Source organism: Pteropus medius, unplaced genomic scaffold, assembly GCF_902729225.1.
Source record: "Pteropus medius unplaced genomic scaffold, Ma_sr-lr_union100, whole genome shotgun sequence".
Classification (NCBI taxonomy): Eukaryota; Metazoa; Chordata; class Mammalia; order Chiroptera; family Pteropodidae; genus Pteropus; species Pteropus medius.
The window spans coordinates 9,903,401-9,922,991 of record NW_024352785.1 but is presented as its reverse complement, the minus strand read 5'-3'; the positions used below and the strand labels follow the sequence as shown (position 1 = coordinate 9,922,991).

General features: G+C 38.4%; 1 protein-coding gene across 1 annotated transcript; it reads left to right on the top strand.

Moving 5' to 3' along the window:
* Nucleotides 1-2,686: 2,686 nt before the first annotated feature.
* TICAM2 (TIR domain containing adaptor molecule 2) lies at nucleotides 2,687-18,503 on the top strand. Its single transcript, XM_039848489.1, has 2 exons — nucleotides 2,687-2,988; nucleotides 15,835-18,503. The coding sequence occupies exon 2, from the start codon at nucleotides 15,894-15,896 to the stop codon at nucleotides 16,596-16,598; it is 705 nt and encodes a 234-aa protein (XP_039704423.1). The 5' UTR covers nucleotides 2,687-2,988; nucleotides 15,835-15,893; the 3' UTR covers nucleotides 16,599-18,503.
* The last annotated feature ends 1,088 nt before the right edge of the window (nucleotides 18,504-19,591 follow it).

Sequence of the window (19,591 nt, the reverse complement as noted above, 5' to 3'; positions counted from 1 at the left end):
CTAGTATTGTGTCTTTTTTCCTGAATAGTTTCACAAGTATTTTATTTTATTAGTCTTTTCAAAGGATCATCTTTTGCTCTTATTGATCTTTTTTTTTCTATTTAATTTCTGGTCCTGTTTTTGATATTTTCATCTTTTTATTTGGATTTCATTTTTTTTTTTATTCTAATGTCTTGATGTAGAAGTTTAGATAGTTGATTCTCTGGCTTTGTTTTCTGATACATACATTTAAGACTAGAAATTCCCCTCTAATTTAGATTTTAGCTATGTCCCTCAAGTTCTGGGATAAAATATTTTTAGTAACACTCAGATCGAAATATTTTAGGATTTCTGTTATGGTTTACTTTTCGACCTATTGGTTGTTTTGAAATGTGTCTTTTGATTACCAACTATCTAGAGGTTTTTCTAGTTATCTTTTTGTTTTTGATTTTTAGACTAATACCTAAGTGGTCAGAGAACACATTCTGTATTATTTTAATCTTTCGATTTGTTTCTATTTTGCTTTGTTGAGTCTTGTTGCTCTATGGACTAAAATAGTCTAATTTTGTTAATGTCTGATTTTGTTAATGTTACGTGTGTACCTGAAAAAAATATGTATTCTGAAATTGCATTGGATGCCATAATCTGTGTATGTCAATCAGGTCAAGTCCATTAATCATGTTCAAATCATTTATACCCTTACCGATTTATGTGGAGTCTGCTGGTCATATGTAAGATATCCAGGGAAATGGTAGAGTAAGCTAAAGATGACAGAGGCTCAAGAACTTTGAAACACTAGCATTTAATGCTAAGGGCTTCGGGGTATGAAGCCACAGGAAAAACATTTTACATGTCAGAGAAGCCATCTCTTCTCTGATTTAATTAGCACTCCTTCCCAATTTCCTCTGTTTTATTTCATTCATTCATTCACTATCATTGAATGGATCTGAAACTGTCTTGCTTGTTTAAGTGTCTATTGTCTGTCTCCTGGATTAGACTGCAAAATCTCCATTAGGCCTGGGACCACGTGTGTCTTGTTCACAGTATATCCCTAGTGCCTAGCACACGTAAGACACCAAACATTTGTGGCATAAGTGATCGGTGTATTTTCTTGAAATGTATACCTAATAATTTGGGTAGAAAATTTAATAAACTCGTAACTAATTTAAAATATTTTCTTAGTACAACATATAATTACTTATGAAAAACAGTGCAAAATTTGAAGCAATTTGAACCAAAATGGAAAAAGTCAAGTGAATTTGCCCTCGATATTAGTGACTTTAGGTTTATTTATTTATGCACGCGACGTGGATGGTGAATGGGGAAATAAATGTTTATCACATTTGCCATTAGTAGTATTTCAGTGAAAAAAAAGGCATTTATTTGAAGGATTGTCAGAGGAAGAACAGAGGCTGAATTTTAAGAAGTTTAATAAGATAAAGGCTACGCTGACATCAAGGAAATAGAGTATTTGGAGGAGACAACTTTGTCAATTGCCAGAGAGACTCCGGGGCGAAACGAGGGCAACAAAAGTATCATTTGGACTTAGTAACGAGGCCACTGTTTACCTGAAAAGTTGAAATAGAATTGTTGGGAAGTGGAGTGAAGAGAAACCAGCTGTCAGTGGGTAATGAATTGTGTTAACATGGTGCTTAATTGGGCGTTTCCCCATGTGATCGCTACCTACTAGTGCCTACCTTCAATAGCCCATCCTGTTGTAGGGTCAGGGAAGAGGAAAAAATAACTCAGCTCTACCTATGGGAAGCCTCTGAGACCCAGGTACGGACCCTGCAACCCCACTTTACTGTCCGTTGTCTCCATTGTTAGGTAACTGGATTCCTTCTCAGCAGGGAATAGGGATTGCCTGAGAACTAGAAGCGGGTGGCGGTGCTATTTTTGAGTAAGATTGGGAGCTTGAGACAGACATGAAAGGATCAAGTACTTGGCTTTATAATACTTTCTATGTTTCTTTTACTCGATTGCTTTTTTGTTCTCCCTTAATATTCAATGGCGTTCCAGTGCTTCGGTTGTGGAAAAATAACCTGAGAAAGGTGGCTTTTGGGGGAAGCGGGTGATGCGCCGCGCATCCCTGGCCAGGGATGTAGTTGACGACAGCAACATTCAGTGAGAGAGCCTTAAAGTGAAAGGAAAAACAATCAGGCAATCAGGGAGGGCCGAGACTCTGCACCTCGGGAGGGTCTAGGGTCTGTTCGGTAAGAAGGGCCGTTCCGCTCGTTGAGCTTAGGCGCTCCTGTCTGGGAGCCGGGACTTTCCCGCGGGCTCGGCTGGGGGACACGCAGGCCAGACGCGGGAGCGGCGGCTGCAGCCACATCGCAGCACCCAGGTCTGTAAGGAGCAGACACAGCGGCATTCCCCCCACCCACGCACTCTCCGGCCTCGAAGTTGGGGCTTATGGGGACATTAAAGAAGAAGTTGCAGCGCAAGAAGAGTCCATAGTTGCGTGAGAGTCCCGAAGCGTGATTTCCCCTCCGCCCTGCCGAAAGACTCGCTTCTTCCTTCTGCGCGGAGGAATCCAGGCACGGTACCAGCCGACTCGCGGGGGCGGTGCTGCGTCGAGGAGCCCCGGGGGGCGGCGGGTCCCGCGAGGCCTACGCGGGGTTACGCGTCAGCGCGTCCCTGAGGGTGGGGACCCCGCGGTCCCGCGACTTCCGCGCGCCGGGCGGGGCGGGGCGGGGCGGGGCTTACGGTGGGTCACGCACTGGACGCCCCTACCGACGCGGGGAAAGAAGCACATCGCCGAGTCTGCTCCTCCCGAAAGCGAGACGAAGCCGGCCTCCGCGCCGCGCGGTCCTCCTGGCAAATAGGGTGCTGCAGGAGCCGCGGCCGGGCTCGGGGTAGGCCGGGCGGCCGCGCGCAGCTGTCCCAGCGCGGCGGGCCACGGGGCACAGGACGGCAGCGGACTCCAGCCGCCCCAGCGAGCCCAGCCGGTCCATTCAGCCATGGTGCCTTACTCCGAAGGGAAAATATACGCAGCTTTCTGCTTTTCGTGTAAGTTTCACTTTGACAAGAAAACTTTTCTTTCAGGTTCTGATTTTATTTTTAACTTATTTTATTTTTCAATTACATTTGACATTCAGTATTATATTAGTTTTATGTGTATGGCATAGTGGTTAGACATTTATGTAACTTACTAAGCACCCCACAGTGTAAAATCTACCTGGCACCATACATAGTAATTACAATATTATTGACTATATTCTCTGTGCTATACTTTACTTCACGTGACTGTTTTGTAACTACCAATTTGTACTTCTTAATTTCTACACTTTGTCACCCAGTCCCCTAACCTCTCCCATCTGATAACCATCAGTTTATTCTCTTTGAGTTTGTTTCTGTTTTTAGACAATCTATTTTTTAAAGAAACCTCACAACCATATACAAATTGCCCAGCGTTCTAATTGGCTTAAAAGTTCTACATAAGCTTCACCCGTGCACATTGAGTCAATGCCCAAGGTTTTGGTTTTATTTGACTTCTTGTTCAAAGCTAATTTGGGGAAAAATAATTTGAGAAGGCAGATGTGAGTTAGTTTTCGGTATTATATTAGTTATGACCTCGCCAGTTTTTCGTGGCAGTAAACTTTTTTTAAAAAAGGGGTCATTAAAATATGTTTTAACACTAAATAGTGTGTTGGTTGTAAGTGGAGTTAAGCAACTCTGTATCTCATTTAAATCAGAAAATAGATGAGCCAGTATGGAATAATTCCTTAACTCCTTTTAAAGCATAGTAAATGTTTTATGTCCAGCTGTATGGAACTTGTGTGAACCATGTTTATACTGTTGAGTCATTTGCTCCTCATGGTATTTTTTATTTTTTCATTTAACAGAATAGTATCTGCTGATAAATCTTGTCTTTAAATAATCACCCATCCCCAGAACAAACATCTTTTCCTGCACATTTCTTTTAGTTAAAAAAAAAAAACAAACAACAAAAAAGAAAAAACCTCTTTGAAAGGCTTGCCTCCGAGTCTCTATTTCCCCTCCTGTTTCCTCTCTGTTTTCTCGCATCTCATCCTATCCTATTTCTCCTCATTTGACCCTCTCAACTCAGGCTTTTTGTCTCCATCACTATCTCTCCCTTACCCTTCGCTTGTGAAATCCAGTGTCTGCATAGTTTTCACCTCAAATGACAGTTAACTGCTCCCTCTTCTATGATATTTTTTCTTCATTTGGCTTCCAGGTCACCACATTGTCCTGTATTTCTTTCTACTTCACTGGTCACTATGTGGCTTCACTTCTTTGGAACCTCTAAATGTTAGAGTACCACAGGACTCAGTTCTTGACTATATTCTCTTTCTAGCCATACTTTCTCCCAAGGCAATTTCTATCCCAAGCCATATTCCGTGGCAGTAAATAACATCTATAAGCTGATAACTGCCAAAGTTTTATCTCTAGCTTTAGTTTACTTCCCCTGAGCTCCAGATGCACACGTTCAGCTATTTACTCACCACTCCATTTGGAAGTCAAATAGGCATTTAAATTTAGTATGTCCAGACAGATACCACACCCACCCAATCCTCCCTCTGCTTTCCCCTCAGTTACCTTATCTCAGTAACTCTTACTGCCATTCAACTAGGCTGAAACTCTAGGAATCATTCTTCATGAGTCTTTTTAGCTCAGACCCCACATCCAAGCATCCAGCAAATTCTGTTGACTCTGCCTTGAGGAGATCTCAAATCTGACCACATCTCACTCCCTCTGTAATGCAAACCACAATCACTCACCTAGATGACTTTGAAGTCTCTAATTTGGTCTCCCTGCTTCTGCCTTTGTTCCTCTACAATCTTTCTACAAATAGCAGTGATTTTTTTCAAATATAATCATAGCTTTCGTTTCCCTTCCAAACCTTTTGGTGGCTTATCAGAATCATAAAAAGCAAACTCTTAGAATGGCTTCGAAGCCCTATTTTATCTAATCCCTGACTACTTCTCTGATCTCATCTCCTACTTTCTCTTTTGCTTACTACACTGTGGTGATACTGATCTGGTTACTGTTTCCTTTGCCTGCAGTGAGTCTCTGCTAGACCACACAGGCTGTACACCTTCAGTACCCTCACTTCCCTGTTCAATGCTGTATCCCAGGGGTTACTGCCATTGTCCTGTTGTAACATTCTTTTATAACTGACCTTCAGGTGGGTTGCAGTTAGGTGCTGGATGCTATTCTCTAGTAGTCCATGAAGGTTGTGGTACCTTCAGAACATTGTTGTCTGCTAGGACTCTTTAATATTATAATGCACAACCATCTTTTTCTTGAGCCTCATTTTGATAAGATGGACAATTTGCCTTTAAATTCTGTTTTTTTTTTTTTAATGTTCTTCCTGGTTTAGAGAATATTTTCCCATTAATGCCAGTTCTCATTTTTAAATATAGAAAATGAAAGAAAAATATATTTTCTGAAAAGACTATGCAGTAATTATTTTGGGCAATTTCTTTGCTTCAGTGGGAAGCAGTGGTCTGTGATTTGGAGACTTTTTGAATGGTATCAGTAGCAGGTAGTTTCAGAGGGAAGAAGAAAAATTAGCTTGTTCAGAGAATATTACACAAGTTTTTAAGTGTGGTAGCTAAGCAAATATCAGAATATCAAGATTTTACAGGAAAATTTAGTTCTCTTTAAAACATGTGGAAATGGAAATTAAAAACAGCATTTTCAGTTTTAGGAAAAGCTGTTGGGGAATAAAAGACTTTACTTTATAATACTTATTTCTCATTTTAATCCCAAGGAACTAGTTCTGTGATGTTAGCAGTAACATATGTATTACCTTTCTCTTTTAGAAGAAATTTTTTTCTTATTTCAGAATTAGGATGCTTGAATAAATATATACAATAGAAGATTAAATAAAATTTTAAAAATAAGTGGATTTGGAATATAGATCAAAGAAAAGATAAGAGTAGAAGGGTTAAGGGGAACCCAAGAGTGAAGTTAGAATTAAAAACTGTCACAAGCTTTTGTATGTGGGCTAGAGAGCACTTACCAACCTGGAGCTTCCTAGCCTCTGAGTCAAGAGGCAGGCTCCACAGATGAAAAAGCAGGTACTGAGGAAAGCCCTTTTGTTTATCTTCGCTTTTCTACTTGATAGAAGCGCGCGCACGCGAGAGAGGAGAGAGTTCAAGTCATTTAATGTTTACCTTCTCAAGGATCTGTTTTAGGTACTATGGAGATGATTCTGCTCTCTAGTACTTGTAATTAGTAGAATATTGTAGGATTCTTGTTTGGTTTAGAGTTAGCAAACCCAGACTCTTGGAGAATTTGGATATAGGTAGGAAACAGGAGGTCAGTTAAAGATGAGCCAAACTCATCTGAAATATGCAGATATGGCACATAAGGAATATACTGTCTGGGCACCAAATTGACATAACCTCTGTTTAAAAGCGCAAAACCTAGAAAACAATTTTTTTTTGACTAAAAAAGCATTTTTTCAGATTACATTCTCATTGTAGAAAATGGATCTATACAGATAGACATATAGACATATGTACATCTACATATCTACCAAACACAGATAACCAGTGTTACCTTTTTGATGTACTTCTTTCCAATCTATTTTCTCTAGTTTGTTTTACAAAGCTGAGATCATACTATATATGCTATTTTATATTCTTTTTTTTCACTTATTATTTTTATACTTTTTTTTTACTTTTTATGGAAGCATTTTCTCATGTCATTAAAATTATTCATAACATTCATAAACACTTTTAACGATTTAATAGGATTCAATCATATGAATATGTTGTTGCCATTCCTCAGTTTTTGGACATTTCGATTGTTTACATCCAACAGAATTTGGGGTAGTGCATGATACTGTGTACAAGTTCTCTGATGACAAGAAAATTCAGTCATATAATTCATACTTCAGAATTGCAATAAAATGTCTCCATAGATCCTGTGACAGGAGAAAGCTGAGCAAATCTAAGAAACTGAAAAAAAGACCCATGTATAGAGAGCAGGAGGAACGAAGAGGAGAGAGGCAGGAGATGAGGTTGGAGCTGAAGGAGCCAGATCATTTAGGATAGCATTTGCCATATTAAGAAATTTTGATTCTAAGTGCAATAAGAAGCCATTGCAGAATTGTAAATGAGAGTAATTTGATCAGATGTATGTGTTTAAAAAGATCGAGGTAGTTGCTGAGTGGAGAATGGATTAGAATGTCCAAGAGTGGACAAAGGAGACTAATTAGGAAGTGCAGTAGAAAATGTGGTGGAGAGGGAAAGTGGAACAATTTGATATGTATTTTGGAGGTTGGCTAGACAGGACTTGGTGGCAGCTGGAAATGAAAGTGTAAGAGAGAAAAGGAAAAATGTCAGTGAAGCTTCAGGTTTCTGGCTGTTATAACTGGGCAAATGATAGTTCTATTTACCTAGATGGAGTATTCTGGGAAAATGAGGTGAAAGCTATCTTCTAGGCCAGCAAGAAGACAAATTAAGAGTGCTTATGGTGTAAGCACTTTTGCTGCTAATGGTTTAATTTCTTGTTCTGTGCGATATATAATCTAAGAGATATGAACAGGATGTTATAGGTGTGCAGGAGAGGAGTACTTAACCTGTCTGCCAGATGTGATCTTTGAGCTGTGTCTTAATAGGAATGTACTATATTTATATTCATGTAATATTTTAAAATGCCACATAATTACTCATTTAAAAAATCCAATGAGATATATTTGAATTGGCTAGTCCTTGTAGATTGAGTCAATAATATATATAATATAGATAATAAAGAGCTATCTGTTTGACTATCTCTCCAAACTTAAAAACTTATTAGTCTTATATTTGGAATTGTCTCATTCATTCATTCAAATGGTATTTTTTTTATTAGTTTCAAGTGTACAGTACATTGGTTACACATTTATATAATTTATGAAATGATCCCCCTAATTAATCTTTCTCTCCTCTGGCTCTACGCCTAGCCATTACATTACTGCTGGCTACATGCCGTGCTCCTCATCCCGCTGACCGTCTATCAACTTCTGATTTGTACTTCTCAAATGGTGTTTTTAAATGCTGACTATGTGCGAATCTCTGGAGACATCCTCAGTGAACAGGACAAATTTGGTGGTGGTTGTTTTGGTAGAGTTTACAGTTTAGTGAGAAAGAAGGGAAACTAGGCGGATAATTACACACATAATTGTAGTTTTAATTAATGTCATGGAGGAAAGACACAGGTACAAGACTCTTATACAGCTCCTAACTCTAACCTTTCAGTGCAAGCTCTGGTACCTAATATGAAAAATACAGGCACTGGTTTGACTGTAAAGTATCAGTAGGTACTATTTGATATTAAACCTTTTTATTTATACGGGGCCTTTGCCATCCTTATGGATCCTGTGCAATTCCCAAAAGAAGAAAATAAATAAATAAATGACAGCTGATTCTTAATATCTCAGTATAAGATCAGGATGGATTCAAATTCTACCCATCCTATTCCTGAAAGTATTTGTTACTGTAGTTGGGATTTTAAAAATATTTCCAGTGTGAAGAAGCTAAAGAAAAATCCAGATGCTTCTTTTCTGGCTGGCATAGGTCCTTTCTGTTGCATCCTGGCATTCTGGCAGAGTTTGGCATTCCCATACTGTAGTCCATGGGTCAGCGAACTTTTTCTGGAAAGTGTCAGATAGGAAATATTGTAAGCTTTATGGGCCATATCATTTCTGCTGTAACTACTCAATTCTGCATCTGCATGAAATTAGCCACAGACAATACATAAACCAATAGGCATGACTGTCTTCCAGTAAAACTTTACAAAAACAGGTGGCACTCCATATTTTGCTGCTAATGGTGTAATTCCTTGAATTTGGATGTTGTACCAATCACAGATTAGTTGCAGAGAACAGAATCTATTCTAGTTAGTTTAAGCAGAAAAGTATGCATGGAAGGTATTTCAGAATTTACAGTCTCATTGGGAAGGTTCACGAGCTAGACTGTAGGTTGAGTTTCTAGAAACATTTCATAGCATCACCTAGCAGAATTGGTCTAGTGTTACTGGGGCTTTAGCCAGGACCAGGAAACCTGCTAAATCAAGAAGCTGTCAGCTTCTGAATCACACAAACTCTACCAGAGCCTTAACGAGCAAAATAGGTGCCTCATGCTCTGCCTCCCTTCATATTTAACTCAGACCAAATATGTCGATTAGCAGAACTTAAATTACATGTGGAACTCTAGCTTCAGGGGAGTCTAGGAAATATAGCTTTTAGTACTTGTGGTACAGGAAGTTCAGGAAGGTACACTAAATGGAGATTGGAATAAATTTTAGATGAATAAATCTTCAGTATATGGTACAGAACACCCCTTTGACTACTTAGCATCTATACTCTACCCACTTCTATACCATACCGGAACTTCCAGGCAACAGTAGCAATTAACAGTGTGCTCTCTCTCAAGATAATGCAACCATTGCTCATAAAAACAAAAGTGCACTCACCTTCTCCCTAGAAGGTAAAACCCAAATCCTATAGGTCATGACATTATCTGCAGTGTTCATCACAGACATTGTCCTGGGACCTAGCGAATTCAGGAGTTAAGTGGCCTCTCTCCTTTCCTAGGGAATGGGGAAGTGGGAGTCAGGCAGAGCTGCTCAGTAACCAAGAGGATAACATCTTAGCTCTAAGAAGCTCTCACCCATATTTTTTTATCCTCTTTTCTCTCTACTAGCAAATTCCCTCAGTTTCTAGGCACTCCGCATATTACTTCTCTTAATGAAATCCTCTCCAGATCCTACCTTCATTTGTAGCTATTGGCTTCTCTTTTTCTTCTTAACTGAGCTTTCCCCTCTCCTCATGCCTTCACTTCCTGTAGACTCAAGCACACTGCAGTAAGGTGTGGTGACTCCCACCATTCTTCTGTAACTGCTCCCATGAACCTCTAGGCGCTAAATGCAGTAGATACTGATCACTGTTGGAAGCACTCTCCTCCCTTATCTTCCAGATACTGTTCTGTGTCTGATTTTCCCACTGCCCCAGGCCGCTCCTCTCTCTCCTTTGAGGGCTCCTCCTCCTCTGGATGCCAGTCAGGCGTTGGCTTTGTTTCAGCACTCTCTTTCTCCTTATTCTCAGTTACTCACAAATTTGAGCTGGCATCAGACTTTAATCCCTCATCAAGATACTCTTCTAAGCCTTGGGACTACATGTCTATGTGCCTGCTGGACAGCCCCTCTTCTAGGTCATGGGGAAGCAAGCTCCCAATATCGCAAGCTGGATTAGTCACACATACCCCACTCCCTCCCTGCTCATCTCGGTGAATGGAACCACCACCAATTTACATAAGGAACAGGCTTAGGAGGCACACCTGATTCTTCTTTCTCTGTCACCCACTCCCCTTGGTTACCTCCTACATATCTTTGTCTCTACTATCACTTTCTTAGTTCAGGATTCTGCTTTCTTATCTAAGTTATTGCAACAGCCTCTCAAATGATAGTTCTCCCAGTCTAAGGCCTTACAGTCCTCTAGCCTAGTCTCTACTACAGCTATTTTAACCTGTCTGAAACAACTCAGATCATGTCACTCCCCTGCTTAACGTCTACCAGGCCCCTCTGTCTCCCAATGTGTTCAATTCAAAGTCCCAAACATAATATATTCATCCCCTTACATCTCGAATCCTGTTTATTCTCTTCATTCTTATTTCTCACCACTACCCCCCCCCACACCCATATACATGGACTTGAGCCATATAAACACCTAGTGCAAAATGATCCAAACATACTTTACCCTGTGGTGCCTTAGTGTTTTTGCAAATGCTGGTCCCACTGCTTGGAAAACATCCACTTCTTTTGGACTTAACTATCATGAAGCGTTCCTTGCTGCAGGTGCCCTTCCCGAGTGCTTTTGTAGCACCTGTTATCCCAAATGAAGCACCAGCACAGTGAGTCCCAGTGGTCTACTTGTCCTCGCTTCACATCCCTAAAACCCAGCAGGTCTTGGTGCGGAGTAAGTTTTCTAACAACACATTTATTAATTGAACAGATGAAGAAACCATTGATTTTACACGTATTTGCCACAAGATGGTGCTATTTAGATTGGAAAGAAAACTTAAAGGCTCTCTAAGGCTCCCTCAATTTTAAATGTGTTAAATTTCAGGGGCAACGATTTAAACACTTAGGCTTTTTCTGTGGTAAACACATGGGCATATTTAAAATCGTATATGTGCATGTATTTTATTTACTTTACAATTGTTTGGGACCCTCTCTTCCCAAGTGGTCATAATGTCTTAAAACTGCAAACATTAACTCTTAATTCTAGGGCAGCAGTTTGTTAAGGAAGGTTGTATTAGGGTTCTCTAGAGAAACAGAACCAGTAGGTTAAAGAGAGAGAAGCGGCGGGGAGAAGGAGAGAGGAAGAGAGGGAGAGGGAGAGGAGGAAAGGAGGAAGAAAGAGAGAAGGAGGGAGGGAGAGAGATCAAGATTGATTTTAAGGAATTGACTCACATGATTGTGGGGCTGGCAAGTCTGAAATTCACTTCCTTTTTCTATCTACTCTATTAATAATCTCATATAGTCTTTAGGTGCTAAATATAATCTATACATAGATAAACGTCAAATATACCTCTCCTGGCTGGATCTCTCCCCCAAACCCCAGACTATATTCTGTGCCTACTCAACATCATTAGCAAATCCTGTCATACATTATGCTGTGTACATCATATCTAATTATATTGTCTGGTTGTGATCATTAAGACTGATCATTTGAATTAGGGTGGTGAATCTGTTATGTCTGAATTTTTTTGTTATGCTCATTGGATTTTCTATTTCAGATATATTGGTTTTCATTACACTGGTTGCTTTTTTTAAATCTCTGTAGCTATATCTTTTTTTCAAATTGCTTTGTTCTTATTGTCTTTTTTCCTTTCCATATTCTGTGATTTTTATTTTAAGTCTTTCCACCATGTTTAACTGATAGGGTTTTGAGTCATACTTATTCCATTTGCTGTTTCTATTTTTTCCTAATGGTGTTGGGTCCTTGATTTGTCTAGAGTCTTCCTTTTCATCTAATTCTGTTTTCTCTTCTTTAATATTTTCATTTCATTGGTTACATATTTAGTGTCTTTTTGAGCAGTGTTACTCAAAGTGCTTGCCCACAGTAATGTAAGAAGCATGCACCAAATGTAAACCATGCTGCTTTCTTCATTGAGAATGTCTTGCTATGAAAAAAGTATCAGCTGAACTAAACAGCACAATTAACTGATATAATTGATTTACATCCTGGCACAATCTCCTTGTCATAGACTGGCACCAAGCAGTTCAGAGACTGCATCTTGTCCATGGACTGCACTTTGAGTAGCACTGTCCTAGAACATAAGCATTTGTTGTATAAATTTTTCTTTAGCTTCTTTGTTATGTACTTAGTAACAGTAATGGTTGCTAACATTTATGGGAAACTGTTCTAAGCTATCTTGATCTATATAAAAACTCTAAATGTAGGTACTATAATTATCACCATTTTATACTTTGTGGAATCAAAGCACAAAGGTATTTAGTAAGTTGTACAAAGTCTCCCCAGTTTTTTTATAGCAGAGCTGGGATTTACATTCAGGCAGTCTGATTCCAGAGCACACAGTCTTAATGAAAATGGATTTTTTTTTTTTTTTTTGTCTTTTGCATGCTAGGATTCTTTTTTATATTCTTTTTATTTCCTGTAATATTTTTGCATACTTGCCAAGCTGTTCTTTTCATCTTGCTCCTATTTAATGGGGAGGATTTTTTGGGACCCTCTTTTGCCTGGATATAAAGTGGACACATTCTGGATTCTCCACTCTTCCTGTCTTGGACTAATTCCGATTTTCCCGTCAGATTCCGTTTCAGGGCTTCATGCTGATGGGTGATGTTTTTCCACGTTTCTTTTGCCTCAGGGGGTTTGATTAGCTCAGTTGGGCTGTGGTCCATTGTAATTCGTAGCTTTGTAGTTTTAGATCTTCGCTGGGGCAAGGGGTGGAGTTGGGGGTGTTATTCTATAGAGTTAAAAACAAAAGAGTTCAATCTTAGAGCAATTTGGCCAAATCTATCGCTATTACAAATGCATTTGTTCTTTGACATAGAAATCCCATTTGGAAGAATTATTCTGCAGATGAACTTGCACATGTATGAAATGACTTTCACAGTTATTCATTGCAGCATTGTTCATACTAGTAGACTGGAAACAACTCATATATCCTAGACTGGGACAGTTATGTACATCCACATGCTGGAAGATTATGTTGTAAATAAGAGTGAGGAAGTTATGTGCTTATGCGGAAAGTCAGAGGTCATAGTATTAAAAAGAAAAGGAATCTATCTACTGCTGTTTGGCTTTGTGTGTGTGTGTAAATAATGATACTTTTTTGAAAAAAAGTATATGTTCATAAAGAAACAAGGATATAGGAGAAACTCATAAAATTGATCACAATAGGAAACCATGGGGTAACAGTATGGATAATTAAGGAAAGGAGTGAGACTTTTCAATATAAATGTTTTCAAAGTAATTAGGTGTTTCAACCACTACCTTTTCTTAAAAAAAAAAAAAATTAATTAAAAAGTGAATACACACACATTTTTATTCCTGTGAACAGTCATCTAATGTGTCTCTCCACAGCGGCCACCTTCACTGTCCTCCCATTTAGCTGAGGGGAAAGAGACAAACCTAAATGTTTTAACCCTGGAGCTGACCATTCCTGATGGGAGAGGAGAAGTTTAAAAGGAACTTTCCAGGATTCTTTTTGCCAGCCTTCTACCCTGCCCCTATTTCCTTCAGCATTCTATGCCTGTCGTTGGTTCTAGTAAAGCCTTCTTTATTTATGGAGTTAATTGGCTCAGTGAGCACAATCAGGTTCTCTCCTTTTCTTCCACCCCTGAGACCCACATTGATGAATCTGGACCATTTCCCCATCTATGAAGTACTGTGGTGGTGGGAAAGGCAGATCTCCAGCAAACAGCTTTCCACATCTTTTCCCCTTGGCAATCTCCTTACTCTCTCCCTCCAGATTAGAAGATCAGATATTGTCATTAACTGTCCTCTCTCTGGTCTACTTAAGGTAGGGGTGGGTAGGAGTGCTTGGAAGTTGGAACAGCACATCATACATAGATTTCTGAAATGTTTTGCTCTTTTTTGCTGACTAGTATTTAAGAAAAATAAGACATGCGTTGTAATTTTTAAATTTATTTCGGAAGATTTTGTGATCTGGCTTGACACACCATTTTACTTTAGAAATTTTTGACACATTTTATAACTTGTGTTACATCATGTGCATTTATCTGCAGCAGCTAGTGATTAACATTATGATGTTAAGTTGCTTTAACCAACTTAGCTCAATGAATAAGTGAAGATTATTTTAATTGACACAGTAAATAGGTGCCTCTGAATGGTTTAACAATTATTTTATTATGCAGGGGAAGCTTCTTTCGGCAGTTTTGCATAGTACAACCTTTTTTCATAATGCAATACGAAAGTCAGCAATTAATCCTAACCAGTGAGGAGAGTCCAAATTCGTTTGGTTTTATTATGTGTGTATGTGTGTATGTAGCAGTTTAGAGTTATTATGTCTAGAATACCTCTTGGTAAAATTGGCACAATATATTGTGGAGACAGAACCTAAAATATAGACATAATAAATGACAGGCAGTAGCCAGTAATTTCTTCACCATTCTGAGGCAGCAAATGTTTACATTTCTTATATACATTAGAAAGTTTTCTGTGTGTTTTTTCTTATCTTTTCTTCCATAACAGTTTTCACCATTATTGCTGAACAGTTTCTTCTAAGCCTGAATTATTTTGGTATATGTAGCTGTGCTATGTTAGTATGAATATAATTCGGATTTCTTATTGAACTTTGGTCTTTGCCAATGAACAATAAATAAAAATGCTCTGGAATATAGCTTGTGGGCCTGTATTTGAAAATATGGAATCTATATTTATCTATTCTAAATTTTCTGTCTTTAGATAAAAGAATCTCCTTTGAAACAGACTATTTTGAAGTCATATTAACAACATTGCCAACATTATCTTAATATTTATTTAAATTAGATTCACACGGAGTACTTTTCTTTCAGGGCTAATCTAATTTTTCCATTCTGGATTTAGAATTTTTAAAATAAAAGAATGAGTATAGACAATTTTGATTATTTGTTGACTTCACTGGAGAAAATCACAAGTCTTTGTTCCAGATTTCACTTCCAAAGCAAGATGTTAATTTTTCCCTATGTGAAAATATACGTTTTATTCAGTATTACCAGGATTAGCTGGAAAAAGGAATTTCTTAACTTTTTACAACCCTTATTATAATTTCTCCATCAGCACCGCTACAACAATAGTGCCTGGCTCTACGCAAACAAAAATGCTCTGAACCAGGGAGATTTGACATTTCGGATCCCTTTATGCTGAGACAGTAGAGCTAGCTGCCTGCTAGCTGTCTTTAGGATATTTGTATTCTGTTTTGTATATGTTTTTGATATAAAAAAATAATTTGTGTACTTAATATTTGAATATTCTGTTTGTTTAGATTTTCATATTTGTAGTCCACACAATAATTTGATAATGGAGAAATTGGACTTAAACTCAGATAGAGTGAGTGATATCCTTTCCTCTAAAATACCAAAGGAATTTATTTTAATCTGGAGGTTTTTAGTACTAATATAATACCATTTAAAATTTCCTAATGTCTCCTGTTACATTAAACGGGACCCTCCTTACCTTACCCTTGACTACCTGTGGGTGGCCCTTGTGAAGTGCACAAAAGACAAGTGATTTTGTTTCCCAATGATCTATTTGGCATTTCTTTCTTAGGATCTATATATTATAATCTTTTTGAGCTTTTCAGGTTGAACGCATTTCCATTTTTAATGCTTCGATTAAATTTATGTTCTCTTTGTTATTTCTTTTTTTAGAATGAAAAGAAATGCTGAGATATAAATAAAGCTTTTCTCTTCTGATTTGGATACTTATAATGGGTATTGGGAAGTCTAAAATAGATTCCTGCCCTCTTTCTCTCTCTTTGAGTAAAAGCCACAATGTGGATACAAGTCAAAGACATCATGAGTCAGATTCCAAGAAATCTGAAATCTCCCTGCGTGATGTTGCTGAGCATAGCAATACAACAGAGGTGCCAACGGGAGAGCAGGAGGGAACTGAGGGAGCGGAAGAGATGCCCGAAGAGCAAGCAGAAGAAGAAGTGTTCCTCAAATTTGTGATTCTGCATGCAGAAGATGACACAGATGAAGCTCTCAGAGTCCAGGATCTGCTGCAAAATGACTTTGGCATCAGACCTGGAATAATCTTTGCTGAGATGCCATGTGGCAGACAGCATTTACAGAATTTAGATGATGCTGTAAATGGTTCTGCATGGACAATCTTATTATTGACTGAAAACTTTTTAAGAGATACCTGGTGTAAGTTCCAGTTCTATACATCCCTAATGAACTCTGTTAACAGGCATCACAAATACAACTCCGTTATACCCATGCGACCCCTGAACAATCCCTTGCCTCGGGAAAAGACTCCCTTTGCTCTGCGAACCATCAATGCCCTAGAGGAAGAAAGTCGTGGCTTTCCTACACAGGTAGAAAGAATTTTTCAGGAGTCTGTGTATAAGACACAACAAACTATATGGAAAGAGACAAGAAATATGGTACAAAGGCAATTTATTGCCTGAGATGGAACACAGAACACATGTCTCTCTTAAAACAAATGATTTATCTTCACTTGAGAAAGCAATTTCCAAGAAAAGTTTAAATAAAAGTGATCCTTATTCTTAGAGAAACCTATAGAGTATAAGAAAGGTAAATTTTTCTGGACAGTTTATAGAATCGTGGTCCTTTTCGCTGTTTCAGTAAACTTGAGATTGTCACAGTTTCGAGAACTTTCCTTTCACAGTTTTCTCAGGTTGTGAATATGACAAAGGATATTCTCAATTCCTAGTCCTTATGTTGAACCTCGAACAAAAACTTGTATGATAGACATTTTAAAATATGATAATACTTTCACTGAATTTTGTTCTCAAAGGACACACATAAGAATGGCCCCGAGAAATCTGACCACTCTCCTGAGACATCTCTCATTAAGGTTGTGATAAAGCATCCCCCAAATTGTTACCCTGGAATCTGGATAGCCAGAATGGAACATATGGACTGTTGAGTACTGGTGAATATGAAACCAGAAATAGATGTGAAAAATGGTGGGGCGTTTAAAAATCAAGTCAGACGCATTTTCTTCCTGCTGGAATTTGTGTATTTGGAGGCAATTTCTACCATTGATTCGTAGCCCATTGAGAGCGTAGTGGTTAGGGACACTGTCTACACGGAGCAGTGTTGAGATGTGCCCTGGAGCCTGAAGGTCCTCATGTAACCAGGTCTTTATTTGCAGCCCTTCTAAAAGGTGTATGAGTGTGTGTCCTTGGCCAGATATTTTCCTTTAAAATCAATAACTTATGGTTACCTTTAAAAATTTCTCTCGTGCACAATGCTCTATCCAGGAAATATTTCTCAGGTATTTAGAGAATCCTCACTGTGTGTGTGTGCGCATGCCTGCACACCGACGTGCATTGGGGTAGAAGTAGATGTGTTTTATTGCTTCCTTTTCCAGTATCCCACACTCATAGCAAGCCAGAGAAGCCCCAACCAGACCTATTCCTTCCCCTCACAGCCCTTCTGCCCCAGCTGAGATTGAGGGAGAATTATCAAGTACAGACCAGGACAGTTGGGTATGAATCATGTCATGTTGTAATGTGAAAAGCACCTGCTGGGGCATCAGGAGATCTGGTTCCAGTCCAGTCTCTGTCACTGAGAATGAATGTGACCATGGGCAAGTTACTTACCCTCCTTTATCTGTGAAGTAAAAGGACTGGATTGATGGATCTCTGAAGGCCTTTGTTCTCTCCTAGAATCTGAACAACTAGAAACCAGAAAAGGGAACAAGCAAAAAAAAAAAAAAATCCAGAATTTTATAATGTGATGTATAATAATTGCAGGAGGCTTTATATATGCTTACAGTGAAAGGGTATTCTTATATGTTTACAGTGTAATTGATTTCTAATGCTGTCCATTATACTTTTATAGTCACTGGAAAGAATGTACTTTCTCAGATTTTTTTAAGTACATTTTTTATAGGGACCCTTGAGCAAAGATACTCTGTCTGATTTTTATTTCTCCTTATTCCCACTTCTCTGTACCCCCTATTAGAACTGGGGTCTGCTCACGTCTTTGTGCAATCCACCTCTTCACAGCCATGAACCAAACGTTCCATTGGGGAACATTCTCCAGTAATCCTGCAAGTCTAGCTTTCTTCTCTACTAGTACTTATTAAAGAGGAGATTATTTTAATTTTATGGTGACATCTGCTTACCCTAAAGTCCCTTTCTATCATAGTAGCTTACTACTCACTTTGCTTTTTCAGTTTTAATAACAAGTAGTGTGTTTTTTCTGTTGTTTTTTTGTTTGTTTGCCATACTACTTCCTGTGTCTTAAATTTCATACACCAACAAAACAGTTATTACCTACCCTTTGTGTCTGCCAAACTCAGAACTGGATGGTATTTCTTAAATAAATGTTTTTATTCTTTATCCTTGACTAAATTCGATTATTACTAACTCCAGTGAATATTGTGGAAGAGTGTTTTGAAAAGAGATGTCAGTCTGTATTCTGTAGAGCATATGGCACAGTGTCACTCATTTTGGAGTTCAAAATATTTTTTGATGAAAAATGTTAAATATTGTCGAACTTAACAGTTTTAACAACAGATTATCAAAATAACTAAACTGAGGATGAAAAGAGGTAAAGGTGTGGGCTTTGTTCTCTGTTTGTGTGTATACACATATGTACACATACAAAGATTTACATACATCCTTGGGTAAATTTGGGAAAATTTTGCTACATGCTAGAGCATTTCCATTTTGAGTTCTCTGTGGGCCTTATTGTCCACCCTGGAGCTTCATAGAAGAATATGAATTGTGTGTTATGTGTCAGAATTCTTCCAGCTGTAAGAAACAGAAAATCCAATGCACACGACCTACACCATAAGGTAAACTTATCATCTACCTTAACAGCAGGTCCCCTAAGATATAGTGCCTCAAAGGTGTCATTAAAAACTCAGGATCTTACATACAGTGGAATATTATGGTGCCTTGAAAAGTAATAAAATTCTGATATATCCTACAATGTAGATGAACCTGGAAAACATTAAGTGAAAGAAAGCTAGACACAGAAGAACAAATATTGTATGAGTCTACTTATATGAGGTACTTAGAATAGTCAAATTTACAGAGACATAAGGGGAGGCAAGAATAGGGAGCCACGTTTAATGGGTACAGAGTTTCTGTTTGGGATGATGAAGTTCTGGAAATGGATAGTAGTGATCTTTACACAACATTGTGAACGTATGTAATGCCACTGAATTATGGTTAGAATGGTAAATTTTGTATTTTATCACAATAGTAATTTAAAAACTCCGGTTCTTCCCATATTTTTGCTCAGCTATCTTTAGTGTCACAGTTGAGCTTGCCTCAGAGTTGTACCACAGTTATTCCAGTGTCAGGCACCGTGGACAGACATGGTAGCATCTGGCCTAATGACAAGAGTGACCCACCCAAGTAAGGAAAAATATTTCATTGCATTATTGAAAATTGCTTATACATGGGATAATAACTCTAGT

Coding starts and splice junctions, on each gene's coding strand:
- TICAM2 (XM_039848489.1), top strand. CDS start 15,894: ATGGGTATTGGGAAGTCTAAAATAGATTCCTGCCCTCTTTCTCTCTCT.